This window comes from Diceros bicornis, chromosome 1 (assembly GCF_020826845.1).
Source record: "Diceros bicornis minor isolate mBicDic1 chromosome 1, mDicBic1.mat.cur, whole genome shotgun sequence".
Classification (NCBI taxonomy): domain Eukaryota; kingdom Metazoa; phylum Chordata; class Mammalia; order Perissodactyla; family Rhinocerotidae; genus Diceros; species Diceros bicornis.
In genome coordinates this window covers 26,596,031-26,623,566 of record NC_080740.1, presented here as the reverse complement: position 1 = coordinate 26,623,566, position 27,536 = coordinate 26,596,031, and the positions used below count along the sequence as shown (strand labels likewise).

The following is a 27,536-nucleotide window of genomic DNA, read 5'->3' as shown; positions in this document are numbered from 1 at the left end:
ATATGTTAGCACAAACTCAGTTCTGCTCACAGCTATGGTTTGCAGATAGGTAGAGATTTAAAAAATCCGAGGCCTTGACCAAGGAAAATAATGTTCCAGCATTTCCCAACATATGCTCTGTGGAGCACAGTTTCAGAAGGAATTAAGAGCATATTAAAAATGTGTTCCATGGTTCAATGAGTTGGCGAAAAAATGAAAGTTAAGGAGGTATCTCTATTGCATCATGTGAATCTTTAGTCAGGGGATATGGTATGTAGAGGTCTAAACTTATTGACCAAGGGACTCCATTGCTGTGCTTGTCCCCTTTACCCTGCTTCCACTGCTCACTCGATGTTTCCTCCTCCAGATTAGTCTTTTGGTGAACAGGCTTTGGGAAAATATGTTCTATGCTGTCTTAACACCTAAGGATGTGATTTTGAAAGTTCTTGTTGAATTTAGAAACTTCATTATGGCAGCACCTGGAAGAGCATGTGATGTATAGTAGGTGCTCAAGAAATGCTTGTTGAGTTGTCAAATGTATTAATGAGTGAATGGATCCCTTCAGTGGAGGTGTATTAGGAGGCTGATGACTTGTCCTTCCACAGAAGGTGAAAAGAGTAGGTAAGGGCAGATGAAGGCAGTTTGGGATTCTTTGTTTGCATTTTCCATAAAGTTGGACTAAAGAAAAACAGGGCGTTTTCTCTTTTTTTGGCCACTGAATTGGGAAGAACTGTGTTATCGAGGCAAAATTATTAGCCGTAAAGTGATCTCTATGGGTAAGATTTGGGATCTGAAAAATTTGCAATGTGAAAAAGGAAGCTAAAATGAGAAGGATATTCAGAAATAGTAGCAAAATGTTTTGATATTCTACTTTTGGTTTTCATCTTAATTACTTGGTTAAATATTGATTTCACTACATAACTACTGTACTTCTAAGGTGGTGGGTGCTAAAATGTTGGGATTGTTTTTTGATAGACTATTAGTAGCGATTACCCTTATTAGTCTTCATGTATAAAATAAAAGGAAATGCTCTGATAGGGCATTCAGTTGGACCACAGGTATAGCTGTGTCTAACCGGATATAATGTGTGAGAGGTAATGCTTAGGCAATGCTTTTTGTAGCTTCCCCAGAAAGGTTGGTAAAAATGTGGTTTGTGGTAAGAAAGAAATGAGGAAATTCTATTTTCTTAGTCACTGTTCTTAAAAATGCACATATTAGCCAATGTGAGTTTTAATGTATTTTTTCTCTTTTATTATGCTATTAGCGTTTTACACTGAGTGCAAGTTTGCAGCAGTATAGCAGGGATATTAGGGTCAGACAAAACCAGGTTTAAATTTTTGCTTGAACACTGTGTGATAAAGCTATGTGACCCTGGACAAGTTTCTTCAACTTTAAATCATGATGATGATAATAACTGCTACCTCGTATGATGATGATAATAACTGCTACCTTGTAGGAGAATGTGCACATACAGTGATAAGGCAGTGCCTGGTGTGTGGTAAGTGCTCACTAAATAGTAGCAATGAATAATAATGATGTTTATGATAATTAAGTAACAGCTATACTAATGTAAAAAAACTGCCTTTCTTGGTTTGTTTGGTTATTGGCAATGGTAGTTACCAAATAATATGAACAACTAAAAATCTTTCAATATGGTACATATTTTTTTGTAGGTGCCACTAGATAGTGACATATCCCCCAAGTCTGGCCAAACACTTTCAAAGTAACATATTAGAAAGAGTTTTAATTAGATATGTTTCCAGGATTGTATTCTTCCTTCGAGATAAGGAAATAAATTTATTTGGTGTAGCTCAGATTAATTGAATCCACTTAAAATAACATATTAAAATATTGCCTTTTAAAAAAATCTTTTTATCTGTCACCGTACACATGTTCCCTTTTACTCCTTTTGCCCTCCCCCCTCATCCCCCTCCCCTGGTAACCACCAGTGCAATCTCTATATCTCTGTGTTTTGTTGTTATTTTTATCTTCTACATATGAGTGAAATATACAGTAGGTATTTTGCTTTCTCTGTCTGACTTATTTTGCTAACCTAATACCCTCAAGTATTAGTTAATTTAAAATATTATCTTTTAAATGGCCAAGTTGCCTCTTTTTAAATATCTTTAATTTTTTTTCTAATTTTAAACATGATATTTCCTTTGTAAGATATTCAGAAGATAGAAAAAAATCTTTAAACTTAAAAATGTTATCATGAGGTGGTTTATAATAGAAAACATTTTAAATGTAAATATTCAACTCTATGAGAATGGTTAAAATATAAAGTGGAAAGAGAAAAATCCCTATTCATTATTATTCTTTTCTCAAGGAAAACAGCTTTGCGATTGTCTTAATGTTCTTACTGTGCCTATTTTTTACAGAGTCAATATACAGTTTTGCATAGTTTGCAACCTGTCAGCATCCTTTTCTTGCATAGCATTCCATTTTATATTTTAACCATTCTCATAGAGTTAAATATTTACATTTAAAAGGTTTTCTATTATAAATTACCTCATGATAATATTTTTATGCTTAAAGATTTTACTATATTTTGATATTTAATATTTTGACAACATTTTGGAATTGGCTTTTTTTCACTTAGAATAATTCTCTGAAGACTTAGTGAGGTTGTGTTTATCAATTGTTCATTCCTTTTTATTGCTAATTAGTAAGTATTTCATGGATTGTATGTACCACGGTTTGTTGAACCATTCACTCCATAAAGGACATCTGGGTTGATCCCAGTATTTTGGCTATTACAAATAAAGTTATGAACATTAGTGTACAGATTTTTGTGCAAACATAGTTTTCATTTCTCTGGGGTAGATGCCCAGGAGTAAAACTGCTGGGTCAAATAATAGTTCTATGTTTAGGTTTTTGAGAAACTGTTCAGCTGTTTTCCAGAGTGACTACCACTTTATATTTCCATCAGCAATGTGTGAGTGATCCAGTTAATCTGCATCCTTGCCAGCATTTGGTGCTATCATTATTTTTTATTTTAGCCATTCTGATAGGCTGCAGTGAAATCTTACTGTGGTTTTAATTTTCGTTTCTCTAATGGCTAATGATGTTGAGCGTCTTGGCTTGTGCTCGTTTGCCATCTGTTTATCCTCCTTGGTGTAATGTCTGTTCGTGTTTTTTTTGCCCATTTTCTAACTGGATTGTTTATTTTTTACTGTTGAATTGTGAGAATTACTTACGTGTTCTAAGTACTACATCTTTATCAGATAGGTGGTTTGCAGATATTTTCATCCAGTCTGTAGCTTGTCTTTTCATCCTCTTAACAGGGCTTGTCACAGAGGAAAAATTTTTTAATTTTGATGAAGTTCAATTTATCAATTTTTCCTTTAATGGATTATGCTTTTGTTGTTAAGTCTGAGAATTCTTTCCCTAGCCCTAGGTCCCAAAGATTTTCTCCTATTTTTTTTTCCAAAAAGTTTTATAGTTTTCCATTTTCCCTTTAAGTCTGTGACACATATTGAGTTAATTCGACTCTCTTTATATTCCCGATTAGCATTTTCTGTTTCCTTCTTTTAATAACGAAAACATATAAGAAATGTATTTGTCACAATAATCATTACCAGTTGGAAAGGGAAATACACAGGAGTCACTGGTTCAGAGAAATCCTGAAATCCCACTGGGAAAATGTTGTGCTTGCTCCTCAAGTAAACCCTACTTCTGCTTCTTGGGAGGGGCTTCATAGTTCCTTGTTCTCTGTGGGTCCTTTTTTGTTATCATTCTTGGCTACATTTGAAGAGGGCAAATGGAGAATATACCCCTTCAGTGCTTAGAAGCTGTATTACCCCGAAGAAATTTGGGAACTAAGGGTCATTTTAATAGTCATTCAGTCATAATCTCTCTTAGAGGAGGCTAATGGTTCATTTGGCAGTGCAAATGTTTTGAAAACTGGTTTGTTGTCTAATTGATTCAGGTATTTATGCCAATAACCATACTCATAGTTTTGCTATATGTCTGATCTTTCTTAACCTCATGCCTCTCTCTGGACCTACTTAAGCCTATCAAACTAATGGGAGAGTCATACCCTTAAGTACTTTTCTCTGAGCCGTGTTTTCCAATTAAAAGGATTTACTTGGTGCCACCTTAATCCATTCAATGGTATTAACAATAGGTAACCTTGATTTGTCCAGGCCACAGTCTGTTTTAATTGATCTTTGTCGCTCAAAGGCCTTCTGAGTTTATCTTTTATTGGATTTGGATGAGAAGCAGTTGCCTCTTCCAACTCTAAAGTCCTAGTCTTTCTATTCCCTTTTATTCCATCCAGAATATTTGGCAAAGATCCGCTGACCACCAAAAATGTCATTACTGTCAGTTATTTGGGTTATTGGCAAGGATCAAAAAGTCAGTGTCCCATAAAGCTCTGTAGGATGTTAAAATGTTACTTAAAAAAGAGTTTTAGCACACGAGCTTGTGCTATTATTCAGTACATTATCTGGCATATAGTAGACAGTTAGTAGATATTTGTTGAGTAAGGGGAGGGATATCCTACAATGCACAGGAGAGCCCCCCACAGCAAAGAAGGGGGAGGGGAGGAAGGAACTATTTCAGAAAGTTAAGGAATAAACAAAGTTAAAGAATTTCTTTATTGAAATAATTCTAAGGCTCTTTAATATTACTAAATTGTTCATAGGGTCCCTAGCAATAGCATGTGGAAAATATTTCTTTCTTGAAAAATTGGAAAAATTACCCATAGCTATGCCATTTTCTTTTTTTGTAAATTCTATTTCCTATCATCTCCATATTGTTATCAATCTAGTCATTTTTCCAATTTCAGTTTTATAAAAGCAATTCATAAGTCTATAGTAAAAAGTATATTAGGGGCCAGCCCTGTGGCCTAGTGGTTAAGTTCAGTGTGCTCCACTTCAGCAACCTGGGTTCGGTTCCCAGGTATGGACCTACACCACTCGTCAGCAGCCATGCTGTGGCAGCGACCCACATACAAAATAGAGGAAGAATGGCAACAAAGGTTAGCTCAGGGTGAATCTTCCTCAGGAAAAAAAAAAAGTATTTTACCTTTTGTCAGGATTTTTTTTTTTAAAGACTATGTGACATTAAGAAGAGGACATAACTAATGGTGTAAAATATTGGTCTTTTTGTTTTTGCTAAATATGCCATTTTTCAGGATACAATTTTTGTGACAGAATTCTGCTTACTTCAAACTGAAGTATATTCTCAAGTCCTAATGTAGCATTAAAATTTCACTTATTACGTTGCCTGGTCTATGATTTTTATCCATTCTTTTTTATATGAATCTGTTATGTTCTGACATTTTCAATTCATTTTTTTTGCATTTCTTCCTAATTTCCTTTTGTTTGTTTTTATTACTATATAATATTTACGGCATATAAATTTGGTATTTGTCAGGTTCTAAATTTTATAATATCAATTACCATTGTTACTACGTCAGACTGAATTTTTTTGGGAGTACTGGAGTCATAATTTGTTCAACTTTTTCAGTAGCTAAAGTATCCCTGGTTTATATTAGCTACTCTGTAAATGGTTAATAAATGGAATTAACATCCAGGGCTTTTTGCTATTGAAGATGAGGAAGACTATCCTCTACCAATCTGGCTCCTTTCTGGCTGGGCTACAAGTTAAATTGACATGAGACTGAATAGTAGGAGAAAATCAAACAAAGCTTTATAACATGTATACATGGGAGAGACCTACTGGGTAACTGAGTATCTTGACAAGATAAGATGGCGGAGATTCTCAGCTTAAATACTACTGTCAGCTAAAGACAAAGGAGGATGTTGGGAGTGGGAGTAGTCAGCTATGGGAGATTACCAGAAAAGCACAGTACATAGGAATAAGGTTAATATGCAGATTTAAGAGATTTAAGTCCTTGCCTTCTGCACTGTTAAGAGTTTCTAGAGATAAGGTCATCCCCCCTGTTTCCTGGTACAGAGAGGGAGATACTTTTACAAATGGAGATTTCCTTACAAATCTAAATGTCTCTTACAAAGGATAATGTCTACTTTTACTTGGAATGGGCTTAGCAAGGACCCTCTCAGTCTATCCATACCCAGAGTTAAATTCTTTTAGGCAGTTAGTGGTGAAGAGAGGTCAGTTTCTTTCAGAGAAAATAATCAAGGTAAAGAGATATATTTTGAGGTGGCCAATTCTGATCCCCCACACTATCACATCTAATTTAATCTTATATTCTTATAGTAACCTTTGCTTTTCACAAATTTGGAAAGACCTATAGGATATACATTGTACTGAATAGTCTTCATGTGCCCATCCAGATCCTGGGGAGATAGAAACTAAGTGGCCATGCTAACTTTCAGAGGCAAGGTTGGCTTAATTATCCAAACAAGTACAGAGACTGAGTTGACATATATAAGTAGAAAAATTGTGAGTCTCATGGTCAGAAACCCTATCTGAATCAATATGGTGCAGTTTCACAACCTTTTAACCAATTCCAGGCCTAAGCAAATTCACAGATCCAGACCTCATTACTGATAGGGAGGCTAGATCTCTTTGAAGAACTTTACAACATAGCCAGAAGTATGTTATGTTTCTCTTCCCCCAAACCCAGCCTGAAGCCTTTTATCTGAGTGCTGAGGGGAAATGGTCATATTCAGACTCACTGGAGGTGATTAGATAAGGGCTCTGAACTGATCTGATCTCTGGAGTTCTAGAATACTGCCCTAGTCTGCTGGTGAGAGAGGGACTTACAGAGTTCCAATAATAGAGGTGGTTCAAGACTTCTCTACCTCACAGTGGGTCCAGAGATACCCATCGTGTAGTTATTTCCCTAGTCTTAGGATGTAGAAGGGCTGTAGATATACTAGCTGGCAGAATCCCTCCATTGGTTGCCTGACTTGTGGATTGAGAGATATTATTGTAGGAAAAGCTAAGTAGAAGCCCCTGAATGAGATAGCAAACCAGAAATAATGCTGTGTCCTTAAGGGAATTATAGAGCTTAGTGATACCATCAAAGATTTGAAAAATACAGAGATGGTGATCCCTACTATATTCTCACCTTTTTTTTCATGTATTTGGTGCAAATGCAAGATAAAGTCATGGAAAATGACTTTAGATCATTGTAAACGTAATCAGGTGGTGATAGTAATTACAGCCATGGTTCCAGATTTGGTACCTTTTCTGGAGCAAATCAGCCCAGACCCTGACAGCTAATATGTAGCTGTTGATCAAGAAATGTTTTCTTTCACTTCTCAACTGCAAAGACAATCAAGATGATTTGCTTTTCTGTGGAGGAAAAAGAGTACACCATCGCTATCTTATCTCAGTACTACATGCATCTTCTTGCTCTTTTTTATAATATGTTCAGGGGCAGTGGTTCTCAACTGGGGCCAATTTCCATTTCTGGAGACATTTTTGATTGTTATGACTGGGATGGAGGGTACTACTGGTGACTAGTGGGTAGAGGCCAGGGACACTGGTAAACATCCTACAAGGCACAGGAGAGCCCACCACAACAAAGAATTATCTGGCCCCAAATGTCAATAGTGCCGAGGTTGTGAACCTCTGGTCTGGAGGTACCATGATCATCTTACTATTCATAGAACATCACACTGGACTTTACATTGATGGTATTAAGTTAACTATTAAGTGTTTTAAATGCCTTGGTAAAGCATATACATGCTAGACAATAGGAGATAAACCACAACAACATTCAAGGGCCCATCATAACAGTTAAATTTCTAGGGATCCAGTGGCCCGGGCCATGTCACAATATCTGCACCTTGCGCACTCTGCACTTGCACAGTGCCTGGTATACCTTTTGGGATTTGGCAGACATCATCAACCTCATTTGTGTACATTACTCCAGCCCATTTACTGGGTAATGCATAAGGCTGCCAGATTTGAGTGGGAACTAGAACAAGATAAAATTCTTGCTGCAGGTATGGACAGTGTTTATGGCAGACAGGGATGATGTAGGAAGCCTCTGGCAAGTCTCCATAGGGAAATCACAGTGAGGACCTGGAGATTTTTGTAGTAAGAACAAGCTTTTTTTGCCTACGCTATTCTTCATTTGAAAAGCAATGCTTGATTTGCTCCTAGATGCTGGTATGTTAGACATAAACATGATGATGAACACCAGGTGACCTGAACTCCCCATCAGGAAGTATGTGTTATCTACCGTAATAAATCGTAAAATTAGACATGTGAAGTAGCAGTCACTGTTAAATGGTAGGTACAAGTAGGTTTGGAAGGCACAAGTAACTGTATAGGCAGGCATCTCAGACTACTATGCTACTGGTTTTTATTGCTTTGCACTTCCCTCTTTTCAGATGGAGAAAGGTTATCATTATAGGCAGAAGTTAACATGGCCTTACTACAAAAACCTAGGTGTCTTTATTCTAAGGGCCTCACAGAGTTCTCTGTGCTGGCTAACAGAGGAGGAAGAAGTGTAGCTTGATTTACCAAGGGTTTGCAAGGTATGCTGGCCCCCACCAAAAGTGGACAGCCCTCGAATAACAGCCCCAATCAGGCATGTCCCTAAAGGCAATGGTAAGTGGAAATTCACTTTTGATAGAAGAAGGCCTGAGGTACAGATTTAAATTGATTCATGGACAACACTAATAGATAAGCTGACCAATCAGAAGCGTGGAAAAAACACAAATGAAAGTTGTTTACAGGTACAACGAGTTCCAGCTGAGAGATGTGCAATATGCCTCTTGGCATGGACTCAAGAATATAGATATTTTTGCCACTTGTTAATGCTCACATGAGGGCATCCTTTGTGGAAGGGGCTCTCAATCAGGAAGAAAAGATGGTCTGTTCAGTGAATGTCAATCAGTGTTTTTCCCTAGCTGCTGTGGTGCTTGTGGAATTGTCCCATGTAAAAAGTGGCCCTATAGCACAAAAGGAAGCTAAGCATGGGTTCCAAAATATGCCCTTCCCTCATCAAGGCTGGTCCAACTACCTATTTACCAACTGCAGAACGCAGTCCTGAGAGTTCCTGATATGGCAGCATTCCCCAGGGCAACCAGTATACCCCATGGCAACCAAAATATATCTATCCTGGTTGCAGTGCCCCCTGGGATAAATATATACGGTCATGCACTGTATAACGACATTTTGGTCAATGATGGACCGCATATACGATATACGATGGTGGTCCCACAAGATTAGTACCATATATAGCCCAGGTGTATAGTAGGCTATACCATCTAGGTTTGTGTAAGTACACTCTGGTGTTTGCACAACGGTGAAATTGCCTAGCGATGCATTTCTCAGAATGTATGCCCATCATTAAGCAATGCATGACTGTATTCTAGATAATAATTTGTTTTCACTACCTGCAGTGCTTCTACCAACACACAGCATTGTTTGACTTACAAAATGCCTTATTCATTATTATAGCCTATACAACATCATTTCTGACCAAGAAACTCATTTGCAGCAAAATAAGTATGGTAACAAACTCCTGCTCATGAAATTCACTTGTGTGTCTTACTATGTACCCCAACACCCAGAAGCTGCTGACTTGCTAGAATGGTGTCTGTTGTGTTAGAACTTTTAAAATAAGATTTCCCTCCCTACAGAACATGGTATATGCATTAAATAAGGCAGAAATCACTCTGTTGCTGGGTCCTCTTGTAGCCAGAATGCACAGGGTAGAGAACTAGGGGGTGGCAATGGATTGGTGCCTCTTGGCAATCATTGGGAATGATTGTTCTTGGTTGAGCTTTGATATAAATTCTCCAGGAAAACCATTTCAGATAGGCTGATTTTAGAGATAGACTTTTCATTCCCATTTCAATTTATTCCAGAATCATAGCTTCATTCAAATTTTATATCATTTATAGTCAACATTTTTATTTTAGGAGATTTTCACATTTCTTGGTATAAGAGTATGTATAGAATTTTCTAATGTCTTAAGAATTTTTTAAACATTTGTGGTCATTTCTATTATATTCATGGTATTGGATTCTGTTTTTGGGTTAATGAGTTAGTGGCTGTTTGGGTCATGGGTTTGTAATTTAGAGAAGATAAGGAGGTTGACTGTTCAGTCATTTATCAAAAATTTTTGTCTCTTTATTTTATCTTCTTAGTGAGAAACCCTTAAAAAAATGTTTTGAATTCACATTCCAAATTATTTGAGTAACTGATTAATTTTACTTTATGTCACCATAAACCATGAAATGAATCTGTTAAAAACTTAGACTCTTATGTCTTAGAGATTTTGGATAAGTTAATCTAATCCTGACTTTTCTCATCTGTAAAATGAGGAAAGTAATACTAGTACCTCTTCAATAGGATTTTTCTGGAGATGAGATAATGCATGCCAATGAAGGATCTTGCATAAGATAAGCACTCAGTAAATATTACTATTATTATTGCTATTAACATAAATGAAGATAAGATATAAGTAAGGCATGATAAGTGAGAACCCAGTGAGTCATACAGGCACTTAAAACTTTGGAGCTTATAATCACTGAATGGGGAAAGATACAGTGGTCCCTCCTTATCCACGGTTTCAGTTACCGGCAGTGTCAACCACAGTCCAAAAATACAGTACAATAAGATATTTTGAGAGAGAGGGAGAAACCACATTCTTCACATAACTTATTACAGTATATTGTTATAATTGTTCTAGTTTATTTTTAGTTATTATTGTTAATCTCTTACTGTGCCTAACTTATAAATTAAACTTTATCATAGGTATGTATATATAGGAAAAAAACATAGTATCTAGAGGGTTCGGTACTATCTGAGATTTCAGGCATCCACTGGGGGTCTTGCAACATATTCCTCACGGATGGGCGGGGGAGACTGCTGTATTTGTAAATGAAGAGAGAATCTCCTTTGGGCAACTGGGAGAACTTTTAACAGAAAGTGGAATTTGAGCTGAGCTTGAACAATGGGTATGAATTCAGTAGGGAAAACATATAGTGTGGTCATTACAGACAAGGAATATATTGTTGAATGATTTTGATGTTTTAAACTTGATGACTAGAAAATGGATGTTATAAATAGATATTGGAAAATCAGGTACAGAAGTTGGTTTTGTGAGAAGGATGGTGAGTTTTGTTTTAGAGATTGGAGGTAGAAATTTGGCATTAGAAATATAGCTCTAGAGCATAAGAGATAGTGGAAGTTCGAAACTGAGATATGCAGTGCTCTTCGCAGTTTCTACAGCCATGACAGTGGATGTTCATTCCAAAGGAGAGAAATAGTAAGAGAGAAGGTGAAAGGCAAAATCCTAAATCTTGGCAATGGGAATCATTAAGTGATCATTGATAACACTAACCTTCTAAGATTTAAGTGTATCTATACAAGGGTTAAATTTAAAATTTTTAATTACCTAGGGTGTTTTGTTTTACTTGACACCTTTGTTACACTTCAAACTAGTATTTTTCAAAAGTGTGTTTTATAGAGCACTAGTCTGTGAGATGTTAGACATTAATGGAGAAAAAAAGTAACTTGAATATATGATAGATAATGTGTAAAATTTGATCATATTACATAGAAATGCATGCTTGTTACTCTCTAAGGGGAGAGGTACAATAGTAGAGCACAGTGTTTCCCAAACTAATCTGACCCTAGAACCCTTTTGTTCATGGAAATTCTCAGAAGCCTAGGGTTCCATAAAGTACACTTGAAGAAATCTTGCTTTATACCTCTTTAGATGATGGCTCAGCTCATTAAATTGTAGCTCAAAGATCACGGAGAATACATTGGAGGATCAGAAGAATAGAAATCAGATTATTGGGTTATGTTGCAAAATCTGACTATGAATAGCATTGACTTTGGGCTTCAGTTTCTTCATTTATAAAATGATTGCGCAAAGTTGTTGTAAAGATTAGGCTAGGAAATGTATGTGGAAGCTTTGAGTACTGAGAAGTGCCATAAAGTCTAACAGTATTTATTTATATAGTGTTCTTTCCTCCTGAACAATATAATGTGAATAAAATAGGATACATTTCATGGTAGTTAAAGGTTAGTGTGTTATTTGTCACAAGGTGTCATTCATATTTGTAACTTTAGTGTTTCTCTTTTGTATAGTTGTGGTTTGGTCATTGCCTTTTTTGGAATTTCCCATCCATTCTTATACAAAGTATAATCATGCGCTGCATAACAATGTTGTTTTAGTCAATGATGCACCACATATACAACGGTGGTCCCATAAGATTAGTACCATATAGCCTAGATGTGTAGTAGGCTGTACCATCTAGGTTTGTGTAAGTACACTCCATGATGTTCACATAACGACGAAATCCCTGTCGTTAAGCGACTCATGACTATACTCAATAGCCTCTGTCCACCTGTGTATTCTTTTTTTTTTTAATTTTATTTATTTATTTATTTTTCCCCCAAAGCCCTAGTAGATAGTTGTATGTCATAGCTGCACATCCTTCTAGTTGCTGTATGTGGGATGCGGCCTCAGCATGGCCGGAGAAGCAGTGTGTCGGTGCGCGCCCGGGATCCGAACCGGGGCCGCCAGTAGCAGAGCGCGCGCACTTAACCGCTAAGCCACGGGGCCAGCCCCACCTGTGTATTCTAAAATCATTTGGAGGTGCTTGTGACACTTGATATACAATATACTGCTGGTATTCTCTACAAAAAATATTCTCGATAGTCCATATGTCTGTAATTTGGAGTGTCTCTTCAAAGTCCAGACTACGCTATGTCTTGATGATGACTGTTCATGTCATGTTTCCCTGACACCCAGTTATGCTGATTGAAGTATATAGATTTACATACATATTTTTAAATTTGGGGGTTATTTTCTTAAATTATATCTTTGAGTATTTTGTTCCATGTTAGTCTTTTTTCTTAGGTACTTCAATTATGTGTATATGTGATCTCCTTGGTCACCTTAGATATACTTAACATTTCCTCTGCTTTTTTATTTATCCTTCATTTTACTCACTTTTCTAATTTTGATACTATATCCCTGTTACTGTGTTTTCTCAATCTGTTCATCCTTGTGCCCCTTTCGATTTTATCTTCCTTTCTATGGGGTTTAAATTTTTCCCTTTTATTTCTTTCCTGATTTCTGCCAGCACATGTTTCATCTCCTCTTTCTTTCTCTCACCACTTCTTTTCTAAGTTATTTCATTTCTGCTTTACCATCTTCCTTCATGTAAATAATTGCTTTGTTTCATGATGCAATGTATGTTGGCATATTTCATCTGCTCTATGAAAATATTTTTGTGGTCCGTGTCCTACCTTAATTTTAATAAAAGTATGTTGCTCTTTGTTCTTATAACATCTTTGTGTGGATGCTGTGATAGCTCCTTTTGAAGGTCGCTTTATTGACTCAGTTAGGTTCCCACAGGAGGTGAGTGATCAGGCTAGCATTCTGGGCAGGTTGGTTGCACAGGCAAAGGCTCTCTCACCTTTTCAGTTCCCGCAAAGATGGAGTCCTGAATTGTCTGTGAGTTTCTTTGTGCAACCTCTTCCCACCCCACACTATCTCTTTTTATGAACCAAAGCAGCCCAAGAAGTCCCTGCTGCCACCTGGCTCATCTGTTCCTACGTCATTTGTTGCAGGCAAGCGAAATCTGGACTTTGGAGTGTTGCTCCTCACCTTCAAGAAGAGTATTTTTCTTGCTGCTTTCTCAAATCTTCTACCACCAGCTGCCCTTAGGCCTGGGCAAGAAGGGCCCTGCCTTGAGCCCTATGCTTAGAAGGACCCATATCACAGACACTGAGACTCAAAGATAATTTGTTTTTCTCTTTAAAGTTTTGTGAGAAAGGTTTTTGAAAGACTGGTAACAGCATAAGTGAACAGAGGTTATAGGAGAGGGATGTAGGAATGAGATGCAGTCTCCAGGCCAGAAGATGCTGTTTAGACTTGGGAATAGTCAAGTTTAAACAAAAGCAACAGCTCCTTCTCTTTCTTTGGGGCAGCGGCTAGGAGATGGGAAGTGGAGCCAGGGGGAGAAAATTCCAGTCACTCCTTGGGAAGGGAGAAAGAGAGGCTGTTGTTGATTAAAGTTAGCCACCTCAGAGTACCTGATGCAGGTAATTAGGCAGATGGGGCTCCCCAGAAAACTATGCTTCTTCTCAGGAGGCATGGGCACCTCCTGGACATACTGTCAGAAGCGTGGCTGGGGGAGTGGAATCCCATCTCAGGCTGCAGCATCCTGCCCTACCCCTGGCAGCAGGATAGGCCCAAAGGAAAACCTGGTCTCTCTCTTTTTTTTTTTTTGTGAGGAAGATCAGCCCTGTGCTAACATTTGATGCCAATCCTCCTCTTTTTTTTTTTTTGCTGAGGAAGATTGGCCCTGGGCTAACATCCGTGCCCAACTTCCTCTACTTTATATGGGACGCCGCCACAGTATGGCTTGACAAGTGGTGCATTGGTGTGCACCCGGGATCGGAACCTGCGAACCCAGGGCCCCCGAAGTGGAGCTCGCGCACTTAACTGCTGTGCCACCAGGCCGGCCCTGGACCTGGTCTCTTTTAGCTCTCATTTACCTCTGTTTTGAAGGTAAATGCCTGGGGAGGAGCAGGCTGTGGGCTTCTGAGTGGGGTTGAAGGTTGGGCTGAGCTTAGTATTTAACTTCTAAATATTCTGGTATGTAGATTTTCTTTTGCCATTTTGCCTTTGGTTCCTGCAAATGGTAGCGGACAGGACTGGAAACTGGTTTGCCCATTAAGTGAAGTTCTAAGCCTTAATTTTATTGGCAATGCTGCCCTGTTCATAAACAACATAGGAGCGCCCTCTTGTGGTGTATTGTGAAATCATGTGCTTTTAAATTAGTGTTCAAAGTATTTTGTCAGAAACTTTTTGATTTCCCATTAGAAATTGAAATTCTAGGTTTAAATAGTTTCCTCAACTAATAATACTGCATAATTCACATAATAGGTAAATCTAGCTATTTTATAAAGCTGTGTTAGATACAATTCAATGAATTGCTTAATATTGCTTATGATGAATGGTCTTCAGTTCTCCATGGCATCTCTGAATGAAGTATTTCTTGGTGGGCTGAAATGTACACTCTAGGAGGTTTTTTTTTTTTCTTTCAAGAAAGGCTAATTCCATAAGATTTTAAATGTGTTTAAATATTTGTCTTTTGCCTTTATATTTGAATGACAGTTTGGCTGAGCATAAAATTTGTGAGTCACATTATGTTTCATTGATCACTTTTTTATCAGTCCTTTAACTGTATGGGATAAATGTTACTTTAGAGAATTCTGATGCCAGTGAAGTGTTTTTTATTTTCCTCTGCATAAGTGACTATCTTTTTTCCTGCATGTTTAAAGAAGTCTTTCTTCATCCATAAAATACAGTAACTTTACAAGGGAATGTCTTCTTGCTGAAAGTCATACATCAAATTTTCCTGGGATGCTTTTTGCCCTTTTAAACTATAGATCAGTCTTCATTTATTTCGGGCAAGTTTCCTAAGTTTTGTCTTTGAATATATAATTTTTCTATTCTGATTGATTATGCATATGTTTGATTTCTTCTGTCTGGATCTCATTTCTATAATTTTCTCTTGAATCTTTTAAGTCTTAGTTTTTGTTTATTTAATTTTGTTCGTGTTTCTCAAGCCTATTCTGTGTGTCCTTGTAATTCTCACAGTTTCTATTCTCTCTTTTGTCTATTCTGGCATGACTTTTATTTCCATGTCTTTCCTGAGATCTTTCAGCCCATTTTTTTCTTCCCTTTCTTACCACACTTATGAGCTTATTAAATCCCTGTTTTCAGCTTTTGATTTTAAGAAGCAATTGTTTTCATCACTTTTTTTAAAGTATGGCAATATGGTAAATTTTAAGTACATTATGGCGATATTTTTCTGCCATGTCATTTGCTTTTCCTTTTTGGTTATTATTCAACCAAAATTTGCCTTTGAGTGAGGCAAATTATTCCTTGGCCAGCTTTTTGTGAGATGTTTGTATTATTTTTCTATTGTTGCGTAACTTATTATGCAAACTTAACAACTTGAAACAGCACAAATATATTATCTTACCATCTCCATGGGTCAAGAGTCTTGACACAGCTCAGCTGGGTTCTCAGCTCAGAGTCTCAGACTCAAGGTGTCAGCTGGCTGCATTCTCATTTGAGGCTCTAGAGAAGAATTCTCCTCCAAGCTCATTAAACTGTTGGAAGTATCAGTTTCTTGGAATTGTTGAACTGAGATCCCCATTTCCTGGACGATCGTCAGTGGGAGTTGCTCTCAGCTTCTAGAAGCTCCCCACATTCCTTGGCACATGGTCATCTCCTTCTTCAAAGCCAGCAACAGCTCATAGAATCCCTTTGCTTCAAAATCCTGTGACTTCTGTTGCTGCTGCCAGCCAGAAAAAAACCTCTGCTTTCAAAGGGCTCATGTGATTAGATTGAGCACAGCCATATAATCTCCGTTCTGACTAATTCAAAGTCAACTGATTAATAACCTTAAATTACTCTGCAAAATCGCTTTTGCCACTGTAACATGGTCAAAGCTGTGATATTGTCATATCCACAGTCCCAGGAATTAGGATGGGGAATCTTGGGGGACCATCTTGGAGTTCTGCATAGCCTAATATTCATGCAGGAGAGGCACTGGAACCCTGTTCTGGACAAGTGGGGATTCTCTCTGGTTGAGATGGATGTTCCTCAAGAGTAGATTATTTAGCTTTTACTTCTTCCCACATCCGAAGATTGCTGTTCAAATTTAGAATCTTTCTCTGGCACCTTGCCTTTGTGACAAACTGTGTTCCTTGATCTGCCCCACCTTGCTTGCTTCTCTGTGATGCTAGGCAGACTGTAATCTTCATATAGGATGTTCACATTTATTTCTAAGTGTATTTAGTTTATTTTTTCTATCATAAATTGGTTTTTTCTTCCATCATATCACCTAACTTGTGCATGTGAAGCCTACTGAGTTTTTTGTATGTTAATTTTATATTTTACTATTTTACTAAATTCTCTTGTTTTTAAGTAGTTTTTCCATTGATTATTTTCAGTGTTCTGGAAAGGCAATAATAACTTCTGCAAATGGAGATAGTTTTACCTCTCGAATGCCATATCGTAGGCCTTGAGTTCTTTCTATTTCCCTCTAATGCAGTATTGAAAAGTTGCAGAGGTAACAAGCATCCTTGTCTTAGTTCCGATTTTACCAGTTTGTATATGTATATGCATACGTATGTGTGCATATGCATACACGTGAACATATACACACTTATGTACCCATATATTTGACCACGTTAAAGAAATATCTATTCCTATTTTATGTTGATAATATGATTTGGTGTTGACATTTTCAAATGTTTACTGAAAATCTATGAAAGTAGGCCCAGTGGCTTAGTGGTTAGGTTTGCACGCTCCACTTTGGCGGGCGGGGTTCTCGGGTTCTGATCCAGAGGGTGGACCGGCGCACCGCTTATCAAGCCATGCTGTGGTGGCGTCCTATATAAAGTAGAGGAAGATGGGCATGGATGTTAGCCCAGGGCCAACCTTCCTCAGCAAAAAGAGGAGGATTGGCCAATCTGCCTCACCAAAAAAAAAACCAAAAAAAAAACACAAAATCTATGAAAATGATCATGTGATTTTTATAATTAAATGAAATTTATTAAATTTTCTTAATAGATTTTCTAGTGTGCTTCTTTAAAAAGTCATGCTGTATTTTTTAATATGTTGTTGGATTTTGTTGCTAATATTTAATTTATGATTTTTTTGCATTGATATTCAGATATGAGATTGGTCTATGGGTTTCTTTTGTTGTTAATCTTTTTCATGTGTTATTATCAGTTTGTACTCAATGCATAAAAATATTTTAGTAATTTTTAATCCTTTTTCTGTGTTCGGGAATAGTTTAAGTAGATTAGGCATATTATTATTATGATTATTATTGTCATTACTTAATATTTAAAGGTTTGGTAAAATTCATCTTTGAAACTGTCTGGGCTTGGGAATTAACCATTTTACATTTTCAAATTCATTTGCTAGAAATCTGCTCTAAGTAGTCTCATGATTTTTTAGAAATGTCCTCTCTTTATATGTCCTTTCTTTTTTTTCACACATTATTTGTATATATGTAGTTTCTCCTTTTATATTATGTTAGCTAGTAGTTTATTTTACTGATTATTTCAAAGGATTTACTTTTTGTTAATTTTATTATTTTTCATTCTGTTAATCAGATTTCTATTCATTTGTTAATTCTTCATTGTTGTAATTGTTTTATTGCTTTATAGTTTAGAGAGGCCTCTTGTTTGCCTTTTTCAATATTTTTTTCTGGGTATACTTTTGCATGTTATTTCCTGCGTAGATACTCTGTGATAAGCTCTTCTAGCTCCAGTGGTGTTAGTGTTGGGAGTAACTCATTAATGTGTGATTTATTTTTATATATTTTAAATTTTGATTTCCTTTTTTTGGTTCTTTTTCTGTTTGACTTAGATGCTGTTCCTATAAGTACTATTTTAGTTATATGTATCATATAAATTTTGATGTGTATTGTTTCTAGTATCATCATTTCTGAGAAATTTTGTAATTCCAATTTTTTTTGATCCAGGAATAATTTAATAGTGTTTTAAATTTTTAAAAATTCCAGATTCCTTTTCGTTTTCTGTTGTGTTATAAATTTCTAGTTTTATTTCATTTTGGTCATAGAATGTTATTCTTATTTACTCTTTGGAATGTATATAGATATTTTTGTAGCACAATATGTGGTCAATTTTTTTAGAATTGTCCATGTGACCTAAAAATGGAAGGCACAATTTTATCAGAGAATAGAATTTGACGTGTTTTCCTAAATTCAGTGTTACTAATTACATTGTTTAGGTCTTCGTTATCCTTGCTTATTTTTGACCATTTGCTCTCTTGGCCTGAGAAAGATGAATATTGCAGTCTGTTGTTTTACCTCTTTCTATGTATTCTTCCATCTCCAGTTGTATCTGCTTAATTAAAATTACTGCCATATATTTTTATTTTTTATTTTTAATATTTATGAAAGTTTAAGCCTTTATTTGTAATTGATTGTTTTAGTCTATACTTTAAAAAGTTTTAGTAAAACTTGAGTTTTAGAACAGTTGTAGATATACTGAAAAATTATGAAGATAGTCTAGAGAGTTTCCATATACACCACAACTATTTCCCCCTATTATGAACATCTTACTTTGTATGCTACATTTCTTATGCTAAATGAACTAATATTGATACATCAGCTATTAATGTTTATACTTATTAACTGAGGTCCATACTTTATTCAGATTTCCTTAGTTTTTATTTAATGTCCTTTTTCTGTTCTAGGATCTGATCCAAGATACCATATTACATTGGTTGTCATGTCCCCTTGGCTCCTCCTGGCTGTGACAATTTCTCAGAGCTTTCTTTTTCTTTTGATGACCTTGGCAGTTTTGAGGTACATTGGTCAGATATTTTGTAGAATGTCCTTCAACTGGGATTTGTCTGATGCTTCTCCTATGATTAGCCTGGGCTTATGGGTTTTGTGGTGGGAGGACCACACAGGCAAAATGCCATTTTGATCACATATCAAGGGTACATGCTACCAGCATCACTTATCACTCTTGATGATCACCTGGCTGAGGTAGTGTTTGTCAGCTTAATCCACTGTCAAGTCACTCTTTTTTCCCCACATTTTCCATATATATATAAAGATAGTTTTCACAAGTAGATCTAGGTCCTTGTTTATTTGGGAGAAATGATAAAATGAGATCTGATAACCGTTACAGAGCCTGTCATGCGCAGTACTGTCAGATGGGTTACAGCAGGCTGAGATATTGATACCCTCAAACCTGAGACAGCTGAAGTAATTACAAGAGATTTATGCTGGAGAGAGACTGCAAAGATCAGTGACACAAAACCGAGCATCCAGCAATAAACCTACACATAGCAAATTTAATAAAAGCTCTTGGGTTAATCCAACAGAATGCTGCATCCCTATCTTTTCCCACTGAAATATATCCTAGTATTTTTGTTACTTTTTTTTTTAAGTCATATGTAATATGATCTACTTGTGAAAACTACTGTATCCAATACATTCCTCTTTGTATTTTTTCTGAATAATTTCCTTCTATTGCTTTTATTAGAATTGATACAAGAAATCACATTTCAAGCCACAGAAAGCCATGGATGAATCTTAAATGCATATTACTAAGTAAAACAATCCAGTCTGAAAAGGATAGATACTTTATGATTCCAAGTATATGCCAATCTGGAAAGGCAAAACCATAGCAATGGGAAAAAGATTAGTAGTTGCCAAGGGTTCAGACAGAAAGGAGGAGGGTTAAATAGATGGGAGCATAGGAGATTTTTTTTTAGGGTGGTAAAACTATTGTACATGACAGTTTAGTTGTGGACACATGACACTATGTATTTGTCAAAATTTGTTGAACTTTACAACACAAAGAGTGAACTTTAACATATACAAATTTATAAAAATCATTTAAGAGGTCAAAAGTTTCAGATTGAAATGCAGAATGTGATAAAAGGATCTAAGTGTAATTAATACAAATGTATGAAACAACCTTACTAAAGAGGGTGGGGAAAGGGTGCTGACCTAAGTAACTCTGCAAATGAGTGCAGTCTGCAAGCCTGAAGGCAAAAGGAACTGTACATAATCACTGTATTCTGGATGATAAAGTTATTTCCCATTCTGTAATTAAAGAAACCAGGGCCCCTTGGAGAAATGGTTGATTCTAGGACTAGGGCAGGAAATATACAGGATGAACCTGGAGTATCTCATCTTGCCAGAAAATAAGGAAGTGCTCAAAACAAACAAAAACATCCACAGTGAGAGAAGTGTGTCAAAGGGACACAGGAACCAACTGAAAGAATTCCAGGTAGCCAAAGCTGGAATAATTTGAGCAACAAAATAAAGTAGCATTGGATTATAACCCAAAGTATAAAATATATATCCATGCATCCACACTGAAAGACAAATGATTGATGGGGCCTGCCCCATGGCGTAGTGGTTAAGTTCGGCATGCTCCACTTTGGTGTCCTGGGTTTGTGGGTTCACAGACCTACACCACTCGTCAGCCATGCTGTGGCAGTGACCCACATACAAAATTGAGGAGGATTGGCACAGATGTTAGCTCAGAACTAATTTTCCTCAAGCAAAAAAGGAGGAAGATTGGCAACAGATGTTAGTTCAGGGTAAATCTTCCTCAACCAAAAAAAAAAAAAAAAATTGAATAAATTAATATAGGAGAAGAGACAAGTGTTGAGTGCAGAAGAATTCCAAGTAATTTATGTAGATACTCCACCCTCAAAGAGATGACACATAACACCCCACTTCTGAAGTGTGGGGTGTGCATAGTGACGTTCTTCCAGAGAGTATAATATGGAAAGTGTGGAGAAAAAAGAGTGACTTCACAGTGGATTAAGCTGACAAACACTACCTCAGCCAGGTGATCATCAAGAGTGATAAGTGATGCTGGTAGCATGTACCCTTGATGTGATGTGATCAAAATGGCATTTTGCCTGTGTGGTCCTCCGCCACAAAACCCATAAGCCCAGGCTAATCATAGGAGAAACATCAGACAAATCCCAGTTGAAGGACATTCTACAAAATATCTGCCCAATACTCCTCAAAACTGCCAAGGTCATCAAAAAAAGAAAAATCTGAGAAATTGTCACAGCCAGGAGGAGCCAAGGGGGCATGACAACTAAATATAACATGGTATCCTTGATGACCATGAACCAGTTAAAGAATCTTCAAGGGTGGTGCTTTGGGGGCCTTACTTATCTCCTCAATCAGGAAATAATAAATTTGGATCTGATATCAAGGAAATGAAAATAGAATTAGCTGAGGCCATTGTTAAAATGCAAATTCCTGGATACTATACCAGATTCAGTGGGAAAGGGCTGGGAATATAATTTTAACAAGCATTTTTGTTCGTTAATATTATCAAATGAGTTTAGAAAATATGGATTTACTATAATACCCAGCCTTTGAATGTGGTTTTAAAAAAGATTTTAATCAAATCTTAAAGATAATCATTTCTGCTTTGAAGGTATTCAAAAGAATAGCCTACAGACCCAAAGATTGCTTTAAAAAATAAGTTTAATAAAATAGTTTGAGCTGTAAAAAAGAACTACATATAACTTCCAAATATTACTCTAGTGAATACTGAGAATTACTGTTTTGGACAAAATATCCTATAACCTAAGTATATTTTTTAAATGTGTTTAAGATGTTTATTGATAAATTCAGTATGGTAGTTATATTGTATTTATGACTTGGAAAAAAATAAAGGCTAGTTTTTTTCCTCTTAATCTGAAAACTCTTCTTCCCTGGTACCACTTGCTTCAATTGTGTTTATATTCATTTACCTGAAAATTTGTTAATTTTGATTCTTAAAGTGATATTTCTCAGTTTTGGTGTATATCTTCTAAATTTTGACATGATATTTCATAAATTTTCTTTAGTAATATATGTATTTTAAAGTAGTTTAAATATAATCAAAGCAATTGGAAGAAGTAAGGAAGGTTATGTTAGGCAAGTATGATTTGTAAGATATTTAAATTATTAGCTAAATTTCTATAAAGTCACAATTTTATTTTTTTTCCCTAAAGATACTTGCTTAACAACAAGGAATAGAACCAGTTGTACCTCTTCAAGTTCTTCACTTTCTAGCTACTTGTATGTCTTCATCTTGGGACAACTATTATTGGGTACAGGAGGAACTCCTCTGTATACCCTGGGAACAGCCTTTATTGATGATTCTGTGCCCACACACAAGTCTTCTCTCTATATAGGTAAGTTTGCTTTCTAAGGTAAATGTCTCAGTATTATTTCATCTTATTGCTTGTAAGTAAAGCATAACATATGCTTATTAAAAAGTTAGTTGTTAAGAAAACATGAGGGGGGGGTCCAAGATGGTGGCATAGGAAGACCCTAAACTCAGCTCCTCGAATGGACACACTGAATCTACACCTACATATAGAGCAGTTCCTCCTGAAGAAGAACTGAGGGCTGATTGAACAGCTTCTGCACAACAAATGATAGACATGGGTAGGAGAGAGGGAGACTGCACCCTCGACACGGTGACCTGCAACAGGGAGGGGTATCACTGAGGGGCCCCAGTGCAGACTTGCACGCCCTGGAGCACAGCAAAAAAACAGCGGGTTAAAGGGCACTTAGACTATATGGGAAGGAAATCCATTTACTAACCCAAAGAAGATGTACAGATGGCCATTTACTAACCAAAGAAGATGTACAGATGGCCAACAGGCACATGAAAAGACGCTCAGCATCACTGATCATCAGGGAAATGCAAATCAAAACCACAATGAAATACCACCTCACACCTGTCAGATGGCTATTATCAAAAAGATAAAAAATAAGTGTTGGCAAAGATGTGGAGAAAAGGGAACACTTGTACCCTATTGGTGGGAATGTAAATTGGTGCAGCCACTATGGAAAACAGTATGCAGGCTCTTCAAAAATTAAAAGTAGAAATACCATACGAACCAGCAATTCTACTTCTGGGTATTTATCTGCAGAAAGTAAAAACACTAATTTGAAGAGATATATGCACCCCTATGTTCACTGCAGCGTTATTTACAATAGTTAAGATATGGAAGCAACGTAAGTGTCCATTTAGAGATGAATGGATAAAGAAAATGTGGTATATATATATATACGATGGAATATTACTCTACCACAAAAAAGAATGAAATCTTGCTATTTGTGACAACATGGATGGACCAAGAGGGTATTATGCTAAGTGGAATAAGTCAGGCAGAGAAAGATAAATACCGTATGATTTCACTTGTATGTGGAAACTAAAAAGCAAAACAAATGAATAAACAAAACAAAACAGAAACAGCCTCTTAGGAAACGAACTGGTGGTTACCAGAGGAGGGAGGAGTTGGGCGAAATAGGTGAAGGGGACAAACTTCCACTTATAATAAGTCAGGGGTGTAATGTACAGCATAGGGAATATAGTCAATAATATTGTAATAACTTTGTATGGTGACAGATTGTAACCAGACTTATCATTGTGATCATTTTGTAATGTATATAAATATCAAATCACTATGATGTACACCTGAAACTAATAGGACGTTATATGTCAATTATACTTTAAAAATAAGTTAGTTGTAACTTCATAGGTTATTCCATTAGATAAATGCAATATTACTTTTTTTGTTTATCTACTGACATCATGTCCTTCAGTTAAATGCGGTTATGACTTTTGTTGACATCCTGTTCTATTTCATGTTCTGGGCATGCCAGCCTTCCTTGAAGAGCCATTCAAGCAGTAGACTGTCTCGATTGTTTGAATTCCAGGCTGATTTACGTAGGGTGTGGAGATTGAGCTCTGCCCTTCTATGTGACTTACTACATCCTACCTGGACTTGACTAGAGTCAACAAAAGAAACTGCAAAATAGTACTCAGAAACTCTGTGGAGTTTTCCATTTCATATTAACTCTTTTTATATGTGACTCAGTTTTTTTCATTTGTGATCTAATTCTTAGCAGCATAAGTTTCTCTTAAATTCCTTCCCTGATGTTCCTGCAAGGTGGAGCTAATTAGACTATGCATGGCCCTACATCCAATTAATGCATAGTTTATGTGCACATAAGTTTTCACTTTGTCAGTCTATTATTCTTATGTAGGGGACTGTCTTAGTCCATTTGGGCTGCCATAACAGACTACCATAGACTGGTTGGCTTATAAACAACAGAAATTTATTTTCTACAGTCCTGGAGGCTGGGAAGTCCAAGATCAGGGTGCCCACAGATTTAATATCTGTTGAGGGCCTGCTTCCTGGTTCATAGACAGCCATCTTTTTGTGGTGTCTTCAAATGCCGGAAGGGATGAGGGAGCTTTCTGAGGCCTCTTCTTATAAGGGTACTAATCCCATTTATGAAGGCTCTACTCTCATGATCTAATCACTTCCAAAGACTCCACTGTTGTGACCTAATCACTTCCGGAGGCTTCACATCCACGTACTAACACATGGGGGATTAGATTTCAACATCAATTTTGTGGGGGACACAAACATTCAATCTATAGCAAGGACCTATTGCCATAGTCACTGGAAATCAAGTGTGTTCAATGCAGCCCTGACAGAGAGTATTAAATCGACTTAGGCCCATCCCAATATGGAAACCACTACACTTAATACTTGTTCTCTCTACTTATTTTACCTTGGTTTCTGCACAAGATCTGATGCTCTCTCTCTCTCCACGTTCTGGCTGATCTGTACAACTTACTCTGTATTTACTAATTTAACAATTAGCTAATAGTGACGCTTTTCACCCTTCAAGTTCAACAAATTTCCTTTCTTTTTTATTTATTTATTTATTTTTGTGAGGAAGATCAGCCCTGAGCTAACATCCGTGCTAATCCTCCTCGTTTTTGCTGAGGAAGACCAGCTCGGAGCTAACATCTATTGCCAATCCGCCTCCTTTTTTTCCCCAAAGCCCCAGTAGATAGTTGTATGTCATAGTTGCACATCCTTCTAGTTGCTGTGTGTGGGACGCGGCCTCAGCATGGCTGGAGAAGCGGTGCGTCGGTGCGCGCCCGGGATCCGAACCCAGGCCGTCAGTAGTGGAGCGTGCGCACTTAACCGCTAAGCCACGGGGCCGGCCCAACAAATTTCCTTTCTGAAGTCCTCTCTTGATCAATACTTCTCATAAAAACAGTTTTAATAACACAAATAACAGTTTTACTAACACAAAAATAGGAAGTTTTTCAAAAATTATTTAATCATGGGAAGTGGAGTGGAGGCCTGCAAGACCGTCCTAGATTTGATAATTCTGTAAGAGGACTCACAGGACTCAGCATATAATCATACTTAGGGCTATGATTTATTACAGCAAAAGGATACAAAGCAAAATCAGCAAAAGGAAGAGGTGTATGAGGTAAAGTACAGACAAAACCAGTTGCAAGCTTCCAGGAGTCTGCTCCCTCCTAGGGGAGCCATACAGGTCACAGTTAATTCTGCCAGCAACAGTTGTGACAATATGTGTGAAATGTTTTCTACCAGCTAAGTTTATTAGAGATTCAATGCCCAGGGATTCTGTTGGAGATTGATCATTTAAGGACCCTCTGTCTCACATATACCATAGTTCTAGACTCTCAGAGGGAATACAGGGGTTCAGCAAAACCACATCGTTTGTACAAACAGTTTAGGCACAGTGAGCCACCCTTGTTAGGGAATGGGGGCATCCCTCTGGATATTTAAGATCTCAATTGCCAGACAAGGGCCAACTTTGCAAGCAGGTCTTTCTGAAGGTAGCAGTCACAGACCTGCTATGTTAACTCTCTCCTGTATTGTAAGAATTCATCCAACTGTAATTTTTGAGAGTAAAGGAAAAAAACAAAAGTAACAAAACTAAGAAACTCATTTTAATTTTATCCCTTACTGTTATTTTTCTGTTAAGGAAGATATGAACACTTCTCTTAATTATAGTATCATATATATATATTTTTCAATTTCAGGTAACCAATATTTTTCATTAGATAATTAGGTTTTGTTGAATGAAATTCCTCCTTTCTTACGCTTTTTGTATTTCTAAATTCTAAAATCTTCTAAAATCTAAAATCTTCCTACATTCTTTCTTTCTTTTAAAATAGTATTTATTACTGGCAGCATACATTCCTCTATGTGAAATGCATTTTATGCATAGCAAGGCAAAAATGGGCAAAATGGAAACAGTCAAAATTTGCTACCTATTAGAATGAAGAAGAAAAAAGTGTTAATGCAACCTCTCTATCCTCACAACCTTTTCCATGATGTTCCTCCTTTATATCTTTGTCTTTGTTGCTTTCCTTGGGTTAACAATCTTTGTCCTTTAATTGGGCTTTTTAATTCATTAATGTTATTTTGTGTTTAAATCTTTCATCTTAATATGTGCTTCCTATTTGCTGTATGTTCTTATTTCTTGCCCTTTTTTTTTCTTTTTGATAATTTAATATTTATTTCATTTCTCCCTCTATTGATTTCCTAGGTATTCACTCTTCTAGTATTCATCTACCAGTTACCTTACATGCAAACTTGATTTTATGAAATTCTAATGTTAATTGATACTTTTACCACATTCCTGATCATCACAAAGGTCTTAGAACCCTTTAACTTCACTTATCCCCCTCCCAACATTTATTCAATTATTTCTGTGTACTTTAATCCCTTATATATTTAAATTCCTGAAATAATTATTATTAGTGTTTTATTTTGAAATAGTCCTCCACTTTTACCAACGTTTAGCTTTTTTATCACTCTTCTTTCCTCTGCACTTCTGAGCTTCAATCTAGAATCATTTTCCTTTAACTCGAAGAATAGTCTTGAGTTAATTTACTGCAACAGTCTGCTTCTGATGAATTCTCTTAGTTTTTCATCTAAAAATGATTGTTCTTACCCTTTTCCCTGATGAATATTTTCACTAGGAATAGATGACTAGTTAGTCATTAATTTTCTCTCAGTTCTTTAAAAATATCGTTCTGTTGTCTTTTCACTTCCATTGTTTCTTATGTATGTTTCTATTTTTTTAAGATTCTTTTCTCTTTCCATTTGATTGTCATCAGTTTTATTTACTATGATGTGTGTAGGTGTAAAATTCCTTTTATTTAACCTATTTTGGATTTATATGACTTCATGAATATTTTTCTGTTGAGATTTTTCGTTGGTTTTTGGATATTTCCTATGATTATTT

At 36.5% G+C, this 27,536-nt stretch overlaps 1 protein-coding gene across 1 annotated transcript in view; it reads left to right on the top strand.

Annotated features, from left to right (window-relative positions):
• SLCO4C1 (solute carrier organic anion transporter family member 4C1) overlaps positions 1 to 27,536 on the top strand; it is a 60,224-nt gene that overhangs the window by 9,345 nt on the left and 23,343 nt on the right. The window contains exon 3 of the mRNA XM_058536128.1: positions 22,445 to 22,627. Coding sequence (XP_058392111.1) covers positions 22,445 to 22,627 — 183 coding nt within the window. The remainder of the gene's footprint in view (positions 1 to 22,444; positions 22,628 to 27,536) is intronic.